Source organism: Oreochromis niloticus, linkage group LG2 (assembly GCF_001858045.2).
Source record: "Oreochromis niloticus isolate F11D_XX linkage group LG2, O_niloticus_UMD_NMBU, whole genome shotgun sequence".
Classification (NCBI taxonomy): Eukaryota; Metazoa; Chordata; class Actinopteri; order Cichliformes; family Cichlidae; genus Oreochromis; species Oreochromis niloticus.
Window position 1 is genome coordinate 20,989,063 of NC_031966.2, and position 22,205 is coordinate 21,011,267.

Consider the following 22,205-nt stretch of genomic DNA (forward strand, 5'->3'; position numbering starts at 1 on the left):
TTTATTGCCCTTCATATTTTTTTAAGGATTTAATTAGTTTGGTTGCCCCTGTGAAGCACGTTTTAATTTGTAATAGAAAAGTATTCGTTTGAGTTTATATTTTGCTACACGTATTGTAAACGTTTTTTGGACAGGTGACGTTGTTTTCATCGACATTATTTTATTACTACCCAAAGTTCAGTTTGAGGCTTTAATTTAGTGAGAGAACGAGTGAGGGGAATTTATACATAATAAATTAAGTCTTTTATATATATTTTTTTCACAGCAACCTGAGTAAGCTTAACTTCTTGTGGAACTAATAGGCAGAAACGACGTTTCCGCGGAGTCATTTTACATCCGTGCCAGTCGCTAGCTAGCAGCACTGTGTAGTTCACCTGTCGCTGTTTGTTTGATGAAGTGCGGAGCTAAGGGGAGATGTGGTCCTTTTTCGCTAGGGATCCCGTGAAAGACTTTGCGTATGAACTTCTCCCAGACAGCCAAGAAAAGTCCGGAATATGGACTCTACACCGGGGAAAGCGAAAGGTAAAAGCGGCAGCCTGCTGCTGCTGATGCACTAGCAGTCAGCGTTAGCTCGCTCGGTTATGGGGCCTGCCAATAAGCTGACAAGTCAGCTTTAGAGCTTGATTTAGCCTTCAGATTAAATGTCAGCTCTGTTAGCGTTTTTCGGGTGTTTTTCATTCATTCAATCAATCAGTCAGTCTTGGTAGTCATGTATTTTTTTTATTTTTATTTTTTTATTTTTTGCTTGGTCTGTCTGTCTGTCTGATAATTGTCGCTGACTAGCCTAGCTCAGGCTTTTTGTTTACTCCCGGAGGCAGACACGTATTTCTCGCCACGTCACCCGTTTTAGCCGAGTAACGGCTCTTATTTGAGCTGTTTTAAAGTTAATGCTTTATTTCAGGAATAAAAGATTCCGTCTTAACTGCAGACAGCACTGCATATAACCCACTGCTTCATTATTATCACCGAGAAGCGGAAAGCTATAATCTCAGTGTCATCATCTTCACCGCGGGCAGCCGAGCCCAAACTTCCTACTTTCATCATCCTCAGTCACATTAAATGTCTTTTCAGAATTCTGTATACAGTATTGACAGTTGCTGCTTACTGGTAATATTTTCTGCACGATGGCTACATTTATATCTATATTTAATACAGCACAGATGTAAGGCCACCATACTGTTCACATCAGTCCGATAAAATGGGAGCGTTGGTGTAAATTAAGCTAGTACATAATTTACCCTAATTTCTGGAATTTTGATTGTAGGGTGAATGTAGATTTTTTTTCCCATTATAATTGCTTAAATATAGCTATAATAATATTACCTGTAAATCTATAACACCAGTGATATATTACAATGGAAGGAAAATGGGAGTAGTCTGTTTGCAGAGGATAGCTTTACTTCAGATTAATTTAGTTTTATTTGTATAGCGCCAAATGACAACAACAGTGGCCTCAAAGTGCTTTACAATGTAAGGTAAAGACCCTATGATATTAGAGAAAAAACCCAGCAATCAGATGATCCCCTGTGTGCTGTACTTGGCTACAGTGTGAAGAAAGAAATGTCCGGCAGAACCAGGCTCAGGGTGGGGCAGCCATCTGCCATGATCAGTTAAAGCTGAAGAAAAAGAGAAGAGAATGGATAAAGTAGAGTATAAAGAGAACAGGGTAAAACAGAAAATACTGGAGAGACACAAAATTAAATGACATGCAAGTAGTGATGTCTGTTAGTAACATGCATACTCAAGTTGGAGTAAAATTTTAGACTTGGACTACACCCACAAAATATTGACTTAATTAAGAGTGATGGAGTAATTATAACTTGCTGCTCTTACTCCAATCTTTCTCCTCAGACCACTGGAGAGCCAGTGTCTGTGTTTGTATACGAGGTGGCTCAGGGCACAGAGCAGCAGACCCAGCTCGCCAAGGCTGCCTTCAAGCGTATGAAGACCCTGCGTCACCCTAACATCCTGGCCTATGTTGATGGGTTGGAGGTATGTATTTTATTGTGACTTAAATTTAACAGAAACCACTTTTCTTTAAACACACTTTTCTTGATATTTAGAGCTGAGATTCCATGTTTTGCTGTAACTGTCATATAATTAGTTGTGTCTCATTTCCGTCATCTGCTCTTCTCTGCATATTAAACATTAAGACAGAGGTGAGTGGGAATAGGCTCCTGTAGGCTTGTAGTAGTTTTGTAGTAGTTATAGTGAGTGAAGTAGCAGACAATTACAGAGCTTTCTCTTTGGATTTTAATGAGAGTATAATTGATACACTATTCACTATTAGCTCAACTAAGAATATGATTTTACCCTTTCATCTGGAGAATCTGTCCAAGGAATATGACCAGCAAACCGTACAGCATTAGCTAATCATTTATTTAACCAGGAAGTCTTTTGAGAGGAAACATCTTTCACAAAGACACCTGGCAATGAAAGTACACAATGACAAGGTTGGAAAACAATACAATCAAGCGGAGGAAAAACAGTCAGTAGACAAGAACAGAGCACGTGGAAGAACTGGTACATAATCAAATATCCAGCAAAGCAATAGTAGTCGCTTTTTCTTCTAAAATATCTGTGATCTGAACTCTCCAATATTCAGTAAATTTAGTATTAATTTATAGCATGTTTTTAATAGAGATCTGATGGAAAAATGCTGTGATGTATAAATGTGCTGTGCATATGATGGATAAATGCAAAAACTGGTGTGGAAAAGCTGTTTTCCTATGTCAAGTTACTCTTTAATGCAGTGACATAGAATAGTTTTGAAGTATAGTTTTGCTTTTATTTTTTTCCTTTCTTAGTTGATTGATGAGCTTGGTGTGGTTGTTACAGACAGAGAAGAGCCTCTACCTGGTTACTGAGCAGGTTACACCCCTGGCAGTCCATCTGAAGGCACGGGCAGAGAAGGGTGGTGTTGGGGAACTGGAGATCTCATGGGGACTCCACCAGATAGTGGTAAGGACAGGAGAGTTGAGCTGTTTGTGGCAGCTGTCCTCTATTAGTCGTTTCTCACCGTCTCTACCTCTGTTTGCTTACAGAAAGCTCTAAGTTTTCTCATCAATGACTGCCATCTGCTCCATAACAACCTGGGCATATGGGCTGTTTTTGTGGATCGAGCTGGAGAGTGGAAGCTAGGAGCCCTCGACCATGTGGTCCCTGAGCAGGGAGACCCAAGTGGGGTCTCGCTCCCTGCACCAAAGGCAGTTTACCCAGACATGGAGAAATATGACCCACCGGAGATGTCTAACAGCAGTGGAGAGAAATGGTGAGTGTGACATTTAGAGGAAAACTACCTGGTGCTCTTTGGCTGCACCCTTTTGCATTGACCTGTGTGTATTTTTGTTACAGGGCAGGAGAGGTGTGGCGACTAGGTTGCCTGATTTGGGAGGTGTTCAACGGGCCACTGCCACGTACTTCTTCCCTTCGTTCCCTGGGAAAGGTTTGTGTCTTGCTGTTTATCCAAAAACCTTTTTATTAAATATTGTCCTTGCTCCTTGGAGTGCATGCTCTTATTTAAGAAAAATACAGCTTTTAGAAATATTTAGATTATGATGGTTGTTGTTTAAAGGAAATTACATGATTCTGCTTATGTAAAGAAGCAGCAGCAATAAAATGAACACATAGAGGGTTAGCAGGACCCTTAAATAATAAATATGTCATAGTTAAGATCAATTGGAAAGAAACCCAAGAATCTGATGATCTAATGTGAACCGGCGTTTGCTGGCATCCGGGAGGAAGAACTGTGAAAACAGGACAAAAAGCAAACCACAGGAAAGAGGAAACAAAAGTTAATGGCTTGCAAACATGACTGGAGTGGAGTGCTCAGTGCATCATGGGAAGCTCTCTAACAGTCTGAGCCTATAGCGGCATAAATAAGCGATAGTTCCGGGTCGCCTGATCCAACCCAAATTTTAAGCTTTTTCAAGAATTTATGTTTTAAGCCCAATCCAAAAGTAGAGAGCATGTTCCATGAGAGAGGGGCCTGATAGCTGAAGGCTCTGCATCCTGTGCGTTTTGAGTGCTCTGTCAGAATAGTGTGTTAATGAGGTCTTTAAGATATGATGGGGCCTGCGAGGAGAAGCTCTAATGAAGGAAATGTGATCTCTCGTTGCGATCTTTAGTCTTAGTGCCTTAATGCAAGGAATCCAATGTGCTGTTGCTTCATAGGTTCACTGACAGCTGAAGAGATTTTTTCTTTGTCATATGAAAAAAAAGGTATACAGTCAAGTTTATTGTTTTCTTTCTTTCTGTTCCCACAGATCCCCAAGGTTCTGGTTCCCCATTACTGTGAGCTGGTTGGAGCCAACCCACGGACTCGGCCAAACCCTGCTCGCTTTCTCCAGAACTGTAGAGCCCCAGGGGGATTCCTGAGTAACAGCTTTGTGGAGAGCAACCTTTTCCTGGAAGAGATTCAGGTCTTACACAAAGACTTTTGTTTGTGTTACAACTACAATAAAAAGATTCTAGTCAAGTCACAGCATGAAGTATTAAAACCAAGGTTGAAATTAATCAAAGTCTCGAACAGATTGATGTCATTTGGCTAAACAAGCTTAAATTGGACACCATGCCTTGCTTTAGTCCAAGCGTCTATTGCAGAAATTAGATGATCTCTTTAAAACGATCCTTTCTAGATCAAGGAGCCAGCTGAGAAGCAGCAGTTCTTCCAGGATCTGAGTGACAATCTCGATTCTTTTCCTGAAGACTTCTGTAAGCACAAAGTCCTGCCTCAGCTGCTCACCGCCTTTGAGTTTGGCAATGCAGGCGCTGTCGTCCTCACACCGCTCTTCAAGGTAAATCCCAACTCCCAAGGCGACTTTAGACGCTAATTAGAAACAGAAAGTGAAGCAGACAATAATCATCAGTAAAAACATTCTCAAGACAAGTTGAAAATGACATGACTGTAGCTATATCTGTACACTTAATTGTCTTCAATCTCTCTCTCTTCCCCTGTTTTTCTAGGTGGGAAAATTCCTGTCAGCAGAAGAGTACCAGCAGAAAATCATCCCTGTCATTGTGAAAATGTTCTCCTCCACAGACCGAGCTATGAGGATACGACTTCTGCAGCAGGTGTGTAATATTCTTTTGCTTGCAGACGTAATCTTTACATCATGTGTAAGATTTTAAAAAAACAAGTTCTGCACAAAACAGTTCTGTTTTTTTTAAATATTGACTAGTTTCAGATATTTTTCAGTGATTAGGGTGAATATTGCAGAGACAGTGTTCTTATTTATTTTCCTTTTTAATATAGAGTTCATATTTAATTTTATGATGTTATTTATAGCATGGAAAGAGAAACATTAATTAAAAGTAAAGTAAAACATAACAGTTTTTTAATCACATGCCTGTCCGGCTGTTTTTATCTCTGTATTAAAGAATAAAACCATTTATCTTTTACTCACCCTAACTCTGTCTCTGTCTTTCTCAGATGGAGCAGTTCATTCAGTATTTGAATGAGGCTGCAGTGAATTCCCAGATTTTCCCTCATGTTGTTCACGGCTTCACAGACACAAACCCTGCCATCAGGGAACAGACTGTGAAGGTAGTTTTCACACTTAAACACAAGCACAATCTAACAGGTGTTATCTCATACTTTGGGCATATAGCACATGGCAGATAACATCCTAAATATGCTCTTGATCTCTTCCCCCCCCTCTAGTCTATGCTGCTGCTGGCTCCGAAGCTAAATGAGACCAACCTGAACCAGGAACTGATGCGTCACTTTGCCCGGCTCCAGGCTAGAGATGAACAAGGCCCAATCCGATGCAACACCACCGTCTGCCTGGGAAAAATCGCCTCCTACCTCAACGCCGGGGTAAGGCAGACCCGCACTGTGTAAAACTTAAAAAACAGAAAGACTGAGATCAGTGCTCAGTAGAGAATTTAATTGCCTCTCTGTTCACAGACTCGACAGCGCGTTCTGATTTCTGCCTTCTCTCGAGCCACAAAGGACCCGTTCCCTGCGTCACGCTCTGCTGGCGTGCTGGGCTTTGCCGCTACACACAACTACTACAGTGTAACGGAGATTGCTGCCCGTATCCTGCCCACCCTGTGTGCCGTTACTGTTGACCCCGATAAGAGCGTCAGGGATCAGGTAGGGCTGGGTGATGTGAGGAAAATCGAATATCACAATATATATATTTTTTGCTATATCAAGATACACAATATATATTGCAATATGTTTAAATAACCTTCAAAAACAAATGTTGTTTTTGGCCATATGTTGCCTACAGTTGCACTGGTATACTCATTCAAATCGACCATTCAGTATTTTTTTTTTTTGTATACTTTGAATACAAAAAATCAGAATGAACTGAAATGTATTATTTTAACCATTTTTTTTTTTTAAACATCAGTTGCACACGGAGGTTTTTCACAAATGGCTAATCATAGCAACAAAAAAGTACATCAAGCAGGAATTCACAAGACAAAATAAAACAAATGAATTTAAAAAGGTGCTCTTTTGTGCTTACAACATATAAAAAATGTGATGACCTGAAATTACAGAAACAAAAGTCTAGATAATGACTATAAAAACTCACAGTGAATCAGGTATTTGACTGCTGGAGATATGGTTTCATGGTTTCTCACAGCTTGTACTCTTGCTTTGGTTTGTAGTGTTCCTTAGTTTTATCTGTAACTATGCCAACAATGTTTAAATTTATTTGCAGTCTTTTTGATCCTCGATCTTACAGCTGTTTTGAAGACTTGCATACAAACCAGCGGTTGATGCTGAGGAATGTGTACCAGCAGTGGTGGTGGAGTTATCAATCTTACAGCATTTAACTAAAAATAAAATGTGCAAGAACATTTCAGTTAAATGACATTAAATTAAAAATAGACTTTAGAAAAAAAATAACATTAGTTGAAACAATATTAGGCACAAAACTAAAATAAAAATATAGTTTTACGGTTTTAGATTTTGTTAATTCAGTCACATTTGTCAACATGACCAGTGCAAGAAGGGAGTATTTGCTGAGACTGGGATGTCTACATGTCTTGGTGCTCATTCTGAACCTCTAATTTTGCCTGTCTCTTTCTCCCTGTCAGGCATTCAAAGCCATAAAGAGTTTCCTTTCCAAACTAGAGACTGTGTCAGAAGATCCCAGCAAGCTAGCTGAGATCGGTATGTAACTGTAAACCGCACTGAAAATCTTCCTTCAAACTAGAAACTCCATGCTGTGTATTTGTTTCTTTACCATGAATAGAGTTTGAGAAAAGGAAACAAATAATCCCGTAACTATCTCAGATGTTTGTAATGGAATTGATAGACACATTTTATATGAAAACCTAAATGTAACAATACTCTGTTCTGTGTGTCCTGCAGAAAAGGACGTAGCATCGTGCGCTCAGCCTGCAGGTGCCTCGTCCAGTTGGGCTGGCTGGGCTGTGACAGGCATGAGCTCACTCACTTCTAAGCTGATCCGCAATGCTCCAGGGACGGAGGGGGTTACAGGCACTGAGGGAGGCGGACCTGCTGCTAACGCCACCAGCCCCACTACTCCCCCTAGTGCCAGTGATGGAGCACCTGCAACAGGTGAGATGGAACCACAGCACCCCGCCTTTTTTTTTTCTTCTTCTTCTTCTTTCTTTTTTTTAAATAAAGATTTACGTACACTAACATGTATATTTAATCTAAACAGAATCATCTGAAGAATCTCAACACTGGAATAAGTGTATGGGTCTATATTAGTGGGACTGCTGGTGCTGGAAGGTGTCAGCTTCCTTTTATAATACAAGGCCTTCATCTGTCAATACAGATCTAAGAATCTGTGTTTTGACCCTTTAATTATCATGTGGGAGAAAGCTAACTCGCACAAATAGCTTTCTGAGTTTTTGGTGTTTTTGTAGTAACCACAGGTTTCACAAGTCTCCATTCATGTAGGTGTGGTTCTGGGTTTGATCCCAAGATTATTTCCCAATGCGTCTTTTACTCATTCTCCATATCTGAGAAGAATGACGTCAGGTGATGCTACTTATGAACCTAGTTTACACCAGTTGAACAAAATAGAAATCAAAAACGGCTGGAAATAGGCTGGATGGATGCAAAGCCTCAAATTCCACTCAGAAATTGCTCCTATTAAGTTTCAGGGTTTTTTTCCCAGGGTCTGAAGTTCTTCCCGCATGTGAGACGTTTTCCAGGTCTCGTGGTTGCAGCATCAGTTGAGGCAACCTATTATCACTTTAGCTAATTAAACTCACTCAGAGAGGTGTGTCCAGAGTGCATATTCTGCCTGTTTTGATAGATCTCAGCTAAAATTTCTGGTACAACTTCACCAGCGTCCGGGATGCGTGGAGAGGATGAAAAAAATCACAATGCAGGGACTCCAGCAACACCTAAAGGAAAGAGGAACAACTTTATTGACTGACCAACGCGTTTTGGCTTGTGACCTTCAGATGACCCTGATGAGGCCACAAGCCGAAACGCGTTGGTCAGTCAATAAAGTTGTTCCTCTTCCCTTTAGGTGTTGCTGGAGTCCCTGCATTGTGCTTTGATAGATCTGTAACTTCAGGCAAGTCAGTGGATCTCATGGAATAGAATTCATTGCACATGTCACAAGTACAAGGCAACGAAATGCAGTTTGCATCCATCCAGAAGTGCTTTCGCAATAATAGAGATATATAACAGATTATAGATCTATTATAGATGTGTTACAATGTACACGGTATTATGTTATGTTATCAATTTACTATAGCTATAAGTATGTACAGGCTATGAAGATGTATACGTATGGTTATAAATATGAAAAGCTATAGCAGAGCTCTGCTTAGCAGTTTAAAACCTGTGTGTAGCAGCAGAATAACAGCCTCTGTATCCCAGTTACTATTCTTTAATTTATTAAATGTTCCCACACAAATCAGTGCTTCGAATCAGTGTCTCACATTAAAAGGTTTCTTTCAATCTCAGGTTCTCAAGACAAAAATCAACAAGCCTCCCTGACTCACCACGGTGCCTCTAGTCGTGCCAACCAATCACAGACTCTTGAAGTAAGAGACAACGATGATGAGCCTGTAGGAGACCGCTGGGATGATGAGGAGGACTGGGGAAGTTTGGAGGTAGGGAGAAAATAATTAAGATATGTATTGCGCATAAATGGGAGATTACGGTCTCACATAATTATAATTTGAAATCACATAAATCGACTGCACGTTTCCTCAAAGGAGCCAGAGAAAGCGCAGACTGAGCCTGATGACTGGAGCACCGACTGGTCAGGAATGAGTTCATCCAAAAAGAAGGTCAGACGGAAGATACTAAGCATTGCAGTTATTTGACAGTCATTCCTTTTGTGCTCATTCTACTTCCTCTAATGCTGTGAGCACTGCTGATATTGTTGGATTACTGTGAGTCATATTAAACTATTAATCCTCCTAGTATAGTCTGTTGACTTGAAAGGTTCCCATTTACCTGTAATATATACTTGTATATGTTATTAAAAACAAATGTTAAAAAAAATTTCTCCGCTGTAAAAAAAACAAACAATAATTGATCACATCTAGTGGGTGTATGTAGATGTGGAAAAATCAAAATCAGCAGCTGGACTCATTTCAGTTTTCTTCTCTGACGCAGGCGAGCCGCTCATCCACCTCCATGGTGGTGAAAAAGCAGAGCTCCGACTGGAGCTCAGGCTGGGACGCCGATGACAGCTGGTCCAACGAGAAAGAAGGTCAGGGTCAGAGCTCTGCAGGCGAGGAAGGCTGGGGGAACGACTGGGGGGAGGAGGAGACCGACACAAGCTCGGCCACTAAAACGCTGCCCCTGCCCGAAGGTGTGCGGTTAGCCAGCGAGTACAACTGGGACAGCACGACAAAGGGCGCCAGTCAGAACGATCTTTTCGCCAGCGTGTCCCAGAGAAACACAGCCAGCACGTCTGTGGCCACGGTGAGAGCGCAGTGAGCCAAAAATACAGAAGTTGGTTTTTAGATTTGAGGGAAAAAAGAACAACGGAGTGTTAGGTGCACTTTTGATTGTGACTTGAAAGTCTTATTTATTTGTAAAGAACTAAATTAGATCTTTTTTCCCTCAATAATTGCACATTGGCTTGAATTAGGTTTGAATAACAGAGAACTATGTTTGTGTTGTTTTCTCAACGATAGTCTGGAGATGGCTGGGGTGCAGAGGTGACAGGAGACTGGGGAGCTGAGGAGAGCTGGGAGTCAGTAGATGGGAGCCAGGGTAAGTCCAACAGTGAGGTTACCTTAATCAGAAATGAGACCCTGGATTGGCCTGATGGTAGAGACTCCAATCAGTTCGTACCTCCTTTCAGTCGGGCATTTTTAGCGTCTCCTGTGAGGCTTCTAAAAATGAAGACCTGCAGTAATAAGTCATAGAGCTGCCCCTTTATTTTTAGCTCATTTGGCTCAAGGACCAGTGAAAAATCCATCATGTGTCTGTCCACAATTCATAAGAATGACACCTCCTAGATCATTAGTCTGATTTTAGTGAAATTTGCTCACAATGATCAGCTGATAGGTCTTTAGTCAAACTACTCTCAGAGCTAAGGTCACATTTTTTTTGTTTTACAGGCAGTATCATGTGAATTGTGATCGATCATGTGCCTCCTGAGCTACGATGTCATTGACATTCTGGTTTTATTTTCACTTAGGTCTCAGCAAGGCAGAGCTGTCCAAAAAGAAACGCGAGGAGAGGAGGAAGGAACTGGAGGCGAAACGGGCGGAACGAAAAGCTGCTAAAGGTCCTCTCAAACTGGGCGCGCGCAAGCTGGACTGATGAGGACCTAACCGAGCGGCACGAAGCAGCGGATCAAGGTTCCACATTCCACAAGTTAAGGACCAGAAAGAAGTGGCAGCATTAAAGAAAACTGAACAGTCGCTTAAATGGAGAAGGAAGAGGAGAACCTTTCCTCTGGACGACTTTTAGTTTGGGGATTTTTTGTCTTTGTTCCTGGAAAAAAAAAAAAAATTGACACAGATAAAAGATGGAGACAGAGAGGAAATCTGGAGAGGCATGACGCACCACAGAGCAGCACCCCCTGCAGCAGAGGCCTGAGCAGGTTTCAGACAATGTCCCCCTCTTTATTTTTTATTCATGACTCCCACAGTTGCTCTTGTAAACTATATGTACATAACTGGTGCATCCTGTCTTAAAAATGACTTTTTTTAGAAGGAAAAAACACAAATATATATATATAATAGAATTTTTCTTCACACATGTATTGTTGTGCTGATTGTTTTTCAGTACATGTGAACACACACACACTCGTACACTCACACATAAACACACACACACTGTGGTTTCGAATGTTTTAGTTCAGTTACAGACTAAGAATAAGTCCATGCATGCACTGTGTATTGTGTGGCCTAACAAAAGGCTTCATGGCAAGAAATTACAAACGTGCTGAATTTACTTTGCACATGCAACACTGTATTTTACAGAAGTGACCCGACAGGTAACACAGGTGACTGCTTAGAGATCTTTAAATGATAAACATGCACTTTGGAGGAGCTGGGACATAGAAAGATGCAAATCCGGTGGTTTCAGGGCAAAATCAGGTGACTTTGTAGCCTTGTGGTGGAGGCTATGTGAAATCGTCTGTAATGCTTATGATCACCTTTTGGAATCACTTGTTTACCACCAAGTCATTTTAGGCAATATATGGTTTGGTATAGGTGAAGGGGAACCTTTTTATACTTTTGATTTTAGTATTTGTGCCTTTAATTAATTGACGGGATCAATAACTCCACATTTAAACAGCCACTTGAAAAGCGGACCTGGAACGCATTAAAGCTTACAGAGTGACCCTGTGTGGCCTGTCTGGGTCGGATATGGTATTTCTAGGTTTGGTCTTTCGAGCCAGACGTCTTATGGATGAGCCAGTTGACACAATCCGAACCTATCACCACTGGATCTGAAATCCGGGTTTTGGTTGGTTGGGTCCAGTTATGAAGGGGACTACGCTGCATTAGTCTAATGAAATCCGGATGTTTTACTAAGAAAACAAATCATGTAGCATGTGAGCTATTCTGACGTATTAATTAAAGAATAAATAAAGTTTCTTCTTCTATGCTTGTCTTCCTGTGTTTCAAGGTTAGTGAGTGTGTTTGTACCTGGAATGTGAGTTCTGATAACACCTGCTGCTTTCTTTGTTTGCTCATATAAAAGGTCATCTCATATGAAATGAGTGAAACCTGAGAAAGGTTACCACCTGACTCCCACATAATCACCTAATCATTATTATTTTTTTAAGCATACAATAACTTCAGTATGTTTAATGAGCCATGCAAAATTTTGCTTTCCTGTCCTCGATTTATGACGAGTTTAAATTATTAAATTCTTTGCTAATGTGTTAATTTGTTATTTCCGATGCTTTTCTAAACCCCAATAATTTCACAGCTGTAGGAGATAGCTGTGTGACATTTGTTATAAACAAGCTTCAAAACCTAAAACCAACATCTTCAGAACAGGTTTTTTTTTTTTTTTCCTGGCAGTAGCTCGATCGCTAATCATTGAAGGCCTCCCATGGTAAGATGGAGGGATCGCATGTATTAAAAGAATGACTAGAAAGTTAACACTACTGCATGACTGATTGCTGGACTACGTTGTCACTGGTGGGGATGGTGTTGCACAGTTTCAGTAGTTTCGTGTCTGTGACATAGAGTAGCAGAAACAAGCACTCTTACCCTGGATGTTTTATTTGTTTTCTGAAAATTTATGTGATAAAAGATGGATTTTGATGAACACTTTGAAGGGTCATATCACTATTTTTAATAGAGATTAAATTGCATCTAGCTGTGTTCACAAGTGCTGGGGGAAAAGTGCTATAGTTTAAAAAATCAGCTGATTCTGATGGGGTGAGGTGGGAGGTTTTTTTTTTTCTTTTACAGATTTCATGTGGAGTGACATTCCTGTCACATGTAAATTTTTAGTTAAACCAGACTGCAGAGCAAGACCTAAATAATTGTGAGAGACATCATTTCCAACATTGGACTAATATGACCATTTGTTAGATCAACATAGAGAGGCCAGATACCAACAAGGTTAAATGTGGGGCAAAAGCTGCACTTCTGTGAGATAAAGTGGGGCACGTGGATGATGCTGACAGGTTCAGTTACCGTGTACAGGCCCAAAATATTGTATCTCCACTTCTTTTGCTTAGGAAATGCTACAGGTTTATGAGAAAGTTTGTGTATTCTTAAAGTCTTTATATAGAGCTGCTGCTCTCACTGGTTTATCCGTAGATGACAGAGCTTTTTTGAGCCACAATCAACAATAACACACATATAATGTGTCACTCCCTACAATATTTTCTCTCTGTGCAAAACTGAAAAATAGCACAAAAAAGTGTCTCTTTCTCAGAAAATACCTCTGCTTCATTTTCTTCATGGTCGTTTCCACTATATTCAAAGTTTGCAGAGCTTGTAAGTGTCCCTTTGCAAGGACTTTAATGTAATAGGCTATATTTATGGGTCCAATGACAAGAATGCTATATCACACATTCCAGGCTATCATTGAGAGTCAAACAATTCATTTATTTAAAACTTGTTCAAACAGTAAAACATCAGGGGAACAGTGTAACATGATATATCTGTGAAATGTAGAAACATGTTGATCATATAAGGTTTTTTCCTTAAATCCTACATAACTTAGCATAGATACTCATTAGCTTAATATTGAGTATTCACTTATAGCACTTCCTATTTTCCCTCCCGATGTTTGACTATCGCCATTTATTTTGAAACCATTTGTGAGTTTATAAAGTTATTATATATTATATAATTATAAATACCCTCCAACCTTCATCCCTCATGAGCTATCCACAGTCATTTCATTGATATGAAAACCACATATTTCATCTTCTGAGGAAAAATTGTCAAACTTGTGCTGTATGTACAAATTTTAAACAACCCCAAAAATACAAACTAACCAGCCTTACATCATTTTTCCCCAAAAAACAACATGAAGGACAGATAGGGGTGAAGCCGATCCAAATTTCCTGCTAAATCACAGATAACTGCATGCAAGTTAGGCAGTGTTATTTATCTGCAACTGATTATGGCAGGCGCCAGTTAGGCTTTGCTGGTGATCTGCTAATCCAGACCCAAAACAAAAGAGGACGAAGGTTCATCACTGTGTTTCCTTGTTTTCTTTTTTGCTTCCTCCAAACAGAGCTCCTGCCAGCGCGAAAACACCCACACCCACAGCAGCAGCCAAGCCTGCATACATGGCAACCTCTCCTGCCTTACGCACCTGCAAGGAAAACATACATCATTTAGCTGGTGATGCAAATGCATAGATACATTTTTTTCTTATTTTATCTGCAGCTAGCATGATTTATTTTTTGTTGAAATGTATAAAATAGCAAAAAAATTTAAATCCCCTCACTGTCCACAGCTGCCCAACTTAAAAAACAAAAAAACAAAAAACGATTTAAACTGTTAAAAGATTTTGGGTGGACTGGGTTTCAGTTAAAACATCTTCTGGTTAAAAGATCATGACGTTCATTTGTTCTTAGTGTCTGAAAGAAGCATTCCTGAAACAACACATATGAGTGTTTATACTTAATGAACAAAGGTTGGAATACGAGGAATCAAGTGGATGCAGAACTTGATTCAGTAAGAGCAGCTGACGCTCCTACTGAGCTTCACCTGCACTGAGAGCAGTTTAAAGTTTCATTTTCACTGCCTGTTAAGTTTCATTTTGACTCAGAGCCTTGTTCAGAAAAGGTAATGGGTGGAGTTCAATGCACTTTAAGCAAATTCCACTAATGTTTGAAAGCTTTGTCTACTTAGTTTCCAGCCTCAGACACAATTTTACACTTTACACGTTTACTCACTGATGCTTAGATTTAAATATTAACTAAAGATTGTAAAACCAGCATCCACAGACCTGCCCTGTCATGTCCCAGGCCACAAAAGTTTCCTCTTATCACTGTATGCAGCACGTTGACTCACTGATATCATTCTGCCCTTTAAAAGCCCTTCCCACTGTTACTCACAGTTACCTCTCTCTTTAGTTTCTTACATAATCCTTTACTAATGCCTTGTTAAATATGTGGTGACATTTTGATGTTTCGGTGTTGTATGAAGCTGGAAAGCCTCTTGTACCCTTCTTTGAATCCCTAACAGAAAAATAAATTAATTGATATTTAATTACAAATGAAATATGTTTAAGGTGTTTGTTTTTTCCTGTAGTGGATGCTTCAGAATTATTTGGTACCTCTCTTTCACCCCCTGAAACTTTATTTACCTGTTCCTATTTTGATCCTCTAAAAGACACAGGTGGATTAAGTCCGATCATAGTTTATGTCAAATTTCTGCACACATCATCCAGCTAAAATTGCAACTGATTGAGCCATTCATCATTTAGAAGATGGCAAACCTCCAGAGGAAACAGGAGGGGTGGTGCAAGCAATGTTTGGTATGAGAGATAATTTCCCAGCTGCTGTCAAATAAGAATGAGAGGATTCAAAGTTATAGCTATGAATGAATCTTTAATCCCCATGTTTGTTTTAAGAAATGAACTATTTCTTCTGTAAATTTGTTCCAGCTTTTTCTGCTATTTTTTTCCTTCTTCACTGAAGATTTCTATTGTTTGAAACTTACACCACCCAGCCTCACCCACCGTCTGTGTATCAGTGCTTTGTCTCACTTCGTGTTTTTATAGTGACACAAAGGATTGACATGGTTGGACCTACCTGCCGGGACTCCGCCTTGCCGTAGCGCAGCTCATTGACAAAGTGCTCGCAGTTTCTCCTGAAGACGCAGTACGGCAGCTCCTGGCCCACCAGCCTGCAGGCCTCCCTCACAATGACATTAGGCGAGCGCGGCTCGTACTTGTCGTCCAAACTGTTGCTGATTTTCCACTCGTCAGTTCCCACCATGTCCCACAGCCCTTCTTTCTTCACCAACGCCTTCTCGGTTAGGACAGACATCATGCTGTTGGAGCCGGCACCCGGGACCTCAGCTGGGGACAAAACCCACTCAGTTTACATGCTGAATATTGCAAGAGTTTGTTTCGAGTGTGCCATAACCCAACAAATAATTTACATTGTGTTCTGTCCTGAAAACCCACATCACAGAATCTGCATGTGGCCTCTCAGATAAGCTGCTTTTTGTTTTCAGTGATGGGATTTGGGGGAAGGAGTCCAGACAGTGTGTGTGTGTATGTGTGTGTGGAGGGACTCACAGGGTGGTGCCAAGTGAACAACGAAGCCATCGCCAACGTACACAGCCCAGTGCTGGTAAGAGCCACGAAAGATCTCGATTAAATCCCCAAGCTCTGGCTTTTCGTCATACTTGGATTAGAAGAGAGGAGGAAAAAATGTTTGAATTTCCAAAAGAGTGTGTTTGGCAATAATTGCAGCACCTTTTACCCGAGCAGACACGCTGACTCGCTTTAAATAGAAATCAGCTTGATGCAATAAACAGCTCTGAGGCTATAAATGTCATCCAGTTCTTTTACTAACCAGTGTTGGTGCCATGGCAGCCTGTCTTTGGTCTGCGAACTTCCCAGTTGTTGGACTTCCTGACGACTTTCAGCTGTAGGGATTAAAGATAAATAAATAAATCAAAGTACACATCAGATTTAAGCACACCACGTGATACATAATGAAAGTAAGAGACCGATAAATAATAACACTTTAAATATCTGTATGTTTTTGCACACCAAACCGGGCTAGATGCTTCAAAGTGGACACTGAGCTGAACAGCGCCCCTCTTAAATAAAAGGAGCTGCAGGATTGTTGATGTTCCTAATAAACTGGCACCTTACTGTCTGGACACATGTCAGCATAACCTCTGCGCCATAACTCGTGGAAATAAACGCCAAAGAAGCGTCTGTTAGAGAAAAGCTCGCACTTTTAGACTTATAAATCAAAATAAGGCACAAAGAGTGTTTAAAAATCGCACACGAAGATTAGCCAGAACTGGTCCGTGTTTGCATCACCCAAAAGCCGTCAGCTAACACCGACATTCAAGCGACCCTGAGCTGTGGCAGGTGTTTGATCGGGTTAATGCCTTACCTGCAACGACCAGACTCTTCTTTTCCTTCTTCTGTTTTGATGGTGGTTGTCAAAACGATCTCGATCTCTTTCGTTTTTAAATGAGAGACGTCACCGACTCAAACATCAAAAGCTCACCCGCGAGCGATCAGCTGATTCGTGCGCGTGCTCAGTGCCCTTCAAAATAAACGCGTGGTAGTATTTTATTTGTCTTTTTTAAGCGTCAGGTGATTTTTAAGATAACTGATTGTTTAAGCAAGGTTCAAGAATATTACGAGAAAACGCGTGAATATTTAATGATGTGATAAAATCACGTGTGAAGGAATCATGCGGCTGTTTCACCTTCAAATACATTTTTTATTTACTTTCTTTCATACATTTGTGATTTTATTATCGGAAAATTCAATTTAAAAATATTGAATTTATTTATATTATATATTATTTATATATTATATTGTTATTATTTATTTTTATTATTATTGTTTTTATTTTACCTTTTTTGGTCTGGCCGGTGTTTGACCTTATAGTCTAATTTCAATGAATAACTTGACCTTTTTTCCTTTTTATTATCCGCCACCTCCTCTATTTCTTCTTTCCCAGATCAGTCATGATGGCTACCAACCACGCAACCACGCAACCTTTAACGACCTCAATGTTCCGTTATTTGAGGTTTTGGATGTTATTTGACTGGAGGAATAACTCACAGACACACGAGACGCGCCATTACTCCAATGAGTCCTTTATTATTTTTCATCCCCCCCCCACAACAACAACCCAGCAGAAACGTTCCTACCTCTTAACATTTACCTGATACTACATCCCCCCTACTAAATAGGATGTGATGCTGGGATATAACTAAGAAAACAGATTAGACCCGCGTGCTTTAAAGTATACTATTTCCATGTGTTTTATCTGGTAACAACTTGTTTACTGAACTCGTTTGGTTTCAAACCCAGACTACTCAGAATGTCCAAAAATAACCTCTCAAAGTATACAACTCTGAACACTAAGCATAAGTGCACATTTCTGAACTATTTGGTGCAGCTATAAACAACCTGTTTAAACAGTGCAACCATTTGCTTTATTTCACATTGTCTCTATGAGGGATGGGGTAGACTACCCAACCCTCTACCTGAGTGTGGGGATTATTCTGCCCCATAGCTCACTCAGTTCCTAGCCCTATGAGCAAACATAGTCTTTCAGATATGCTGGAGGCCTCCTAGACCTGGGTGGGATTTGGCTCCCAGCTTCAGGAGTCTGCTGGCTGGCCTCCTGCGAGATAGTGTCTGGAACCGACACACTCTGTGCCGCTGGAACAGAGTTCTCAGGTGAAGTCTCTGGTGGATCGACAGAAATCTCCGGTGCACCAGGTGTCCGTGTAAGATGGTAACGGTTTCTTCTCAGCGTACCCTTTGCTGTCTCTACGATGTAGGACCTCGGTGAGCCTGCCATGGACACGACTGTCCCTCTAGTATCCATGTCTGAGACCCACACTTTGTCTCCAGGATTGAGCTGTAGCATATCATGTGCTCTGTGTCTGCGGTTGTAGTTTTGCCTTTGTTTTTGTCTGTACGATTGTTCTATAGCTTTGAGTTTGTCTGTGTTCGTACCTCTTGGATTTAGCTGTGATGGGATGACAGGAACAGTTGTCCTTATCCTCCTACCCATGAGAAGCTCAGTCGGGCTGTAGCCATTTGCCAATGGAGTGGCCCGGTATGCCATAAGGGCGAGATAGGGATCGCCAGACTTTTTAAGAAGACTTTTGATGGTCCTGACTGCCCTCTCGGCCTCCCCGTTGCTCTGAGGGAAGTGGGGACTGGATGTCTCATGGCTAAAACCCCATTCTTGCGCAAATCTTTTGAAGGAATCAGACGAAAACTGAGGCCCATTATCAGAGCGAACCTGCTCTGGTATGCCATGACGTGCAAAGATTGATTTACAGTGCTCGATCACTGCCTCTGATGTTGTAGATGTCAGTTTGGCAACTTCGAAGAATCTGGAAAAGTAATCCACAATGACCAGGTACTGTTTATTCTCTATCTGGAACAGATCAGTTCCAACCATGGCCCACGGTCTTTGTGGGAACTCTGTAGGTAGCATGGTTTCTTTGTGTTTAGTCCGCTCACGGCAGCAAGTGTCACAGGTCTCAATCACTTTTATCAGCTCACTGCTCAGGCCTGGCCACCAAACAGATTGTTTAGCTCTCTCTCTGCATTTCGTTATTCCTAGGTGTCCCTCATGTAGTTTAGACAGAATGTCTGCTCTGAGTGATGTGGGAATCACTATTCTGCTCCCATAAAGAAGCAAACCATTGTGGACTGTGAGGTCACCTGAAAATGGCAGATAAGGCCGGAAAACCCTTTCAATGGAATACTTATCTGGCCATCCTTCCACACAGAACTTCTTCAGCTGGTTTAGAATGCTGTCACTGTCCTGATGTGTCTGGATTTCTCTGAGTCGTGGCTCTGTGGCTGGCAGACTTGCTATGACGGACTCCACATACAAGTTGATTTCTTCCTCCGGCAAACCCTCAGTTGTGTCACCTACAGGAGCTCTGGACAGTACATCCGCTGTTGCAATGTCTCTACCAGGAACATGAGATATGGTATAAGAGAACCTCATCAATCGCATGCGTAGACGTTGTATACGAGGTGGAAGCTCATCCAGGCCCTTGGAGCCAAGCAACGAGACCAGAGGTTTGTGGTCTGTTTCAATGTGGAATGTTTTCCCAATTAGGAACTCTGCAAACCTCTCACAGGCCCATGTTGAAGCGAGGGCCTCTTTCTCAATTTGAGCATATCGCTGCTCTGTCGCGGTGAGAGCTCTTGAAGCGTATGCTACTGGTTTCCACCCTAAATCAGCGTACCGCTGGAGAAGCACTGCCCCCAAGCCATACGAAGATGAGTCAGCTGATACGCACGTGTCAGCATTTGGATCATACAGAGCAAGCCCTGGGGGTGTTGTCAGTTCTTTTTTGATGCCGTCAAAAGCCTGCTGCTGCTGTGGCCCCCATGACCACAGGTTGGACTTCTTCAGCAGATCTCTTAGGGGGCGCGTTTTTTCCGCCAGGTGAGGAAGAAACTTTCCTAGGTGATTCACCATGCCCAGGAAGCGTCTCACCTCACTTATGTTGCTGGGCTCATCCATGGAACTCACGGCATGCACCTTGTCAGGATCTGCGCTAACCCCCGATGCCTCAATGACCTGCCCCAGGAACTTTATCCTGTTCTTGGAGAACTCACACTTGTCGTTCAATGTTACTCCAGCCTCCTGCAGTCGAACCAGTGCTTTTCGCTGTCTCTCATCATGCTCTGCCTGCGACGTCCCCCAGATGAGCACATCATCCATCTGGCAGAGGACTCCTTCTAAGCCCTCAAGAATGCGTGCCATCCGTTTCTGGAAGTGTTCTGGGGCTGATGAGATTCCAAAGCACAGACGGTTATAACAATACCGACCAAAGGGTGTAATAAAGGTCGTGAGCAAAGAAGAGTCCCTGGATAAGGGAATCTGCCAAAATCCTGCACTGGCATCCAGCTTTGAAAACACTTTTGCTCCTGCAAGCTGTCCTAGAGTGTGTTCGACTGAAGGGAGTGGATGTTTCTCTCTCATGACATATTTGTTTAGTTCAGTGAGATCGCTGCAAATTCTCACCTTGCCTGTGCGCTTAGGAACCACCACCATAGGCGCGCACCAATCAGTCGGCTCCTCCACCTTGGAAATGACACCCTGCTGCTCCATCCGGTTCAGCTCTTCTTTAACCTTTGGTAAGAGTGGAAGAGAGATTCGCCTAGGGGTCGAGAGGGAAAACGGCTGTGCCCCTGGTTTCAGAACAATATTGTACTCCCCTTCCATTTTGCCTAAGCCGCTGAAAAGCTTGGGGAATTCTTGTTTGACAGCATCAATAGAGTCTAAGCTAATATGATTCACTCTGGCAACCAGCTGTAGTGCCACTGCAGCATGCCCACTCAGCAGTGGTGTGCATAAACCCTGTACGACATAAATGTCTTCTTTGGTTTTGTGGTTGTTCTTGCTGAGAGTGGCTGTGAACATGCCTTTTACCTTCAGACGTGTTCCTCCTGGGCCCTGCAGAACCCTCTTGGGCTTATCCAATCTCCCCAACTGATGCTGTGAGTAGAAAGTCTCTGGGACTGCTGTGACATCTGCTCCGGTGTCGATTTTAAAGAGTGTGTTGCATTTGTCCACATTTATCTCTGTTACCCATGGACTCTCTTTGGTTTCCGCAGAGAGGGAACCCAAGAAAGCGACCTCATCATCAGTATCGCTGTTCTCTGAAACTGTTGCAGCATTGATCTCACACAGTTTTTTGTTTCTGCACATCCTGGCAAAATGTCCTTTTTTCTTACAGTAATTACATGCAGCTTCTCTCGCGGGGCATTGTTGAAGATTGTGACCTTTTATGTCTCCACATCTTCTGCATTGTGTCTTTTTTTCTTTCTGTGTTTTGGCAGTGGTTTGTTTATGTAGCGGTGTCAGCTGCTTGGGACGTGCCCCTTCTTGCCGTTTAGCATGGACGCGGTTCAGTTGTGAGTTGGTAATATCCATTTTAAAGTTAGTGTTTAGCATCTCTTGTTGCTTCTTTACAAGCTCACTTTGTCGGGCTCTGTTAAGCGCTTTCTCTAGCGTTAGTTCTGGATCCATTTGTAGCTGTTCTGACAATCGTTTGTCTTTCAGACCTACGACAAATCTGTCTCGCACCATTTCGTCATGCAAAGTCCCGTATCCACAATGTTCTGCCAGACAATGCAGTGCAGTATGGAAGCTGTCGACTGACTCACCCGTCTCTTGTTGGCGCTGGTTAAACTTCGCTCGCTCAAATATGATGTTTCTGCGGGCTACGAAGTGAGCATCCAACCTCCTTTTAACGGTCTCATAATCGCTCGCCTCTTCGGGAGTCAGGTGCAGGGATACCAATATGTCCTCTGCCTCCTCGCCCATAGTGTAGATGAGGGCGTTCACTTGATTTTCGTCCGCTTGCGTCTCCAATCCAGACGCGATGCGAAATCTGTCAAAACGCTTTATCCATTTGGTCCAGTCGTCGGACCTAAAAGTGAACTTCTCCGGCGGGGTGACTTGAAACTGACTCATGACGTCACGTCTCTGTTCGCGCAGCTCCTCTGTGGCTGACCTTTAACCTGGCACCGACGCCGAAACCTTTCACTTATGCCCAGCTAACATTTCCAGTTGTCTTCTGACACCATGTTCCGTTATTTGAGGTTTTGGATG

The 22,205-nt window shown here is 41.9% G+C and overlaps 2 protein-coding genes across 3 annotated transcripts; one reads left to right on the plus strand and one right to left on the minus strand.

Annotated features, from left to right (window-relative positions):
• The first annotated feature begins 297 nt into the window (after positions 1–297).
• scyl1 (SCY1-like, kinase-like 1) lies at positions 298–12,026 on the plus strand. 2 transcript variants are annotated; one of them, XM_003444731.5, is made up of 18 exons: positions 298–522; positions 1,852–1,992; positions 2,839–2,961; positions 3,045–3,271; positions 3,355–3,445; positions 4,266–4,421; positions 4,638–4,796; positions 4,966–5,073; positions 5,432–5,545; positions 5,663–5,818; positions 5,909–6,097; positions 7,054–7,129; positions 7,331–7,540; positions 8,912–9,060; positions 9,166–9,240; positions 9,572–9,883; positions 10,099–10,177; positions 10,608–12,026. In XM_003444731.5, exons 1-18 carry the CDS (start codon positions 415–417, stop codon positions 10,730–10,732), a joined length of 2,598 nt encoding a protein of 865 aa, XP_003444779.1. In that variant the 5' UTR covers positions 298–414; the 3' UTR covers positions 10,733–12,026. The 2 variants fall into 2 exon arrangements, with proteins under 2 accessions (XP_003444779.1, XP_005467599.1); XM_005467542.4 differs by lacking the exon at positions 298–522 and having other exon boundaries at positions 1,861–1,992; positions 2,808–2,961.
• A 1,444-nt stretch (positions 12,027–13,470) lies between these two features.
• LOC100712009 (HRAS-like suppressor 3) lies at positions 13,471–17,139 on the minus strand. Its single transcript, XM_003444598.4, has 5 exons — positions 16,983–17,139; positions 16,428–16,500; positions 16,148–16,256; positions 15,657–15,925; positions 13,471–14,209 (listed from the first exon to the last, which is right to left on the minus strand). Exons 2-5 carry the CDS (start codon positions 16,440–16,442, stop codon positions 14,087–14,089), a joined length of 516 nt encoding a protein of 171 aa, XP_003444646.1. The 5' UTR covers positions 16,443–16,500; positions 16,983–17,139; the 3' UTR covers positions 13,471–14,086.
• Between the last annotated feature and the right edge of the window lie 5,066 nt (positions 17,140–22,205).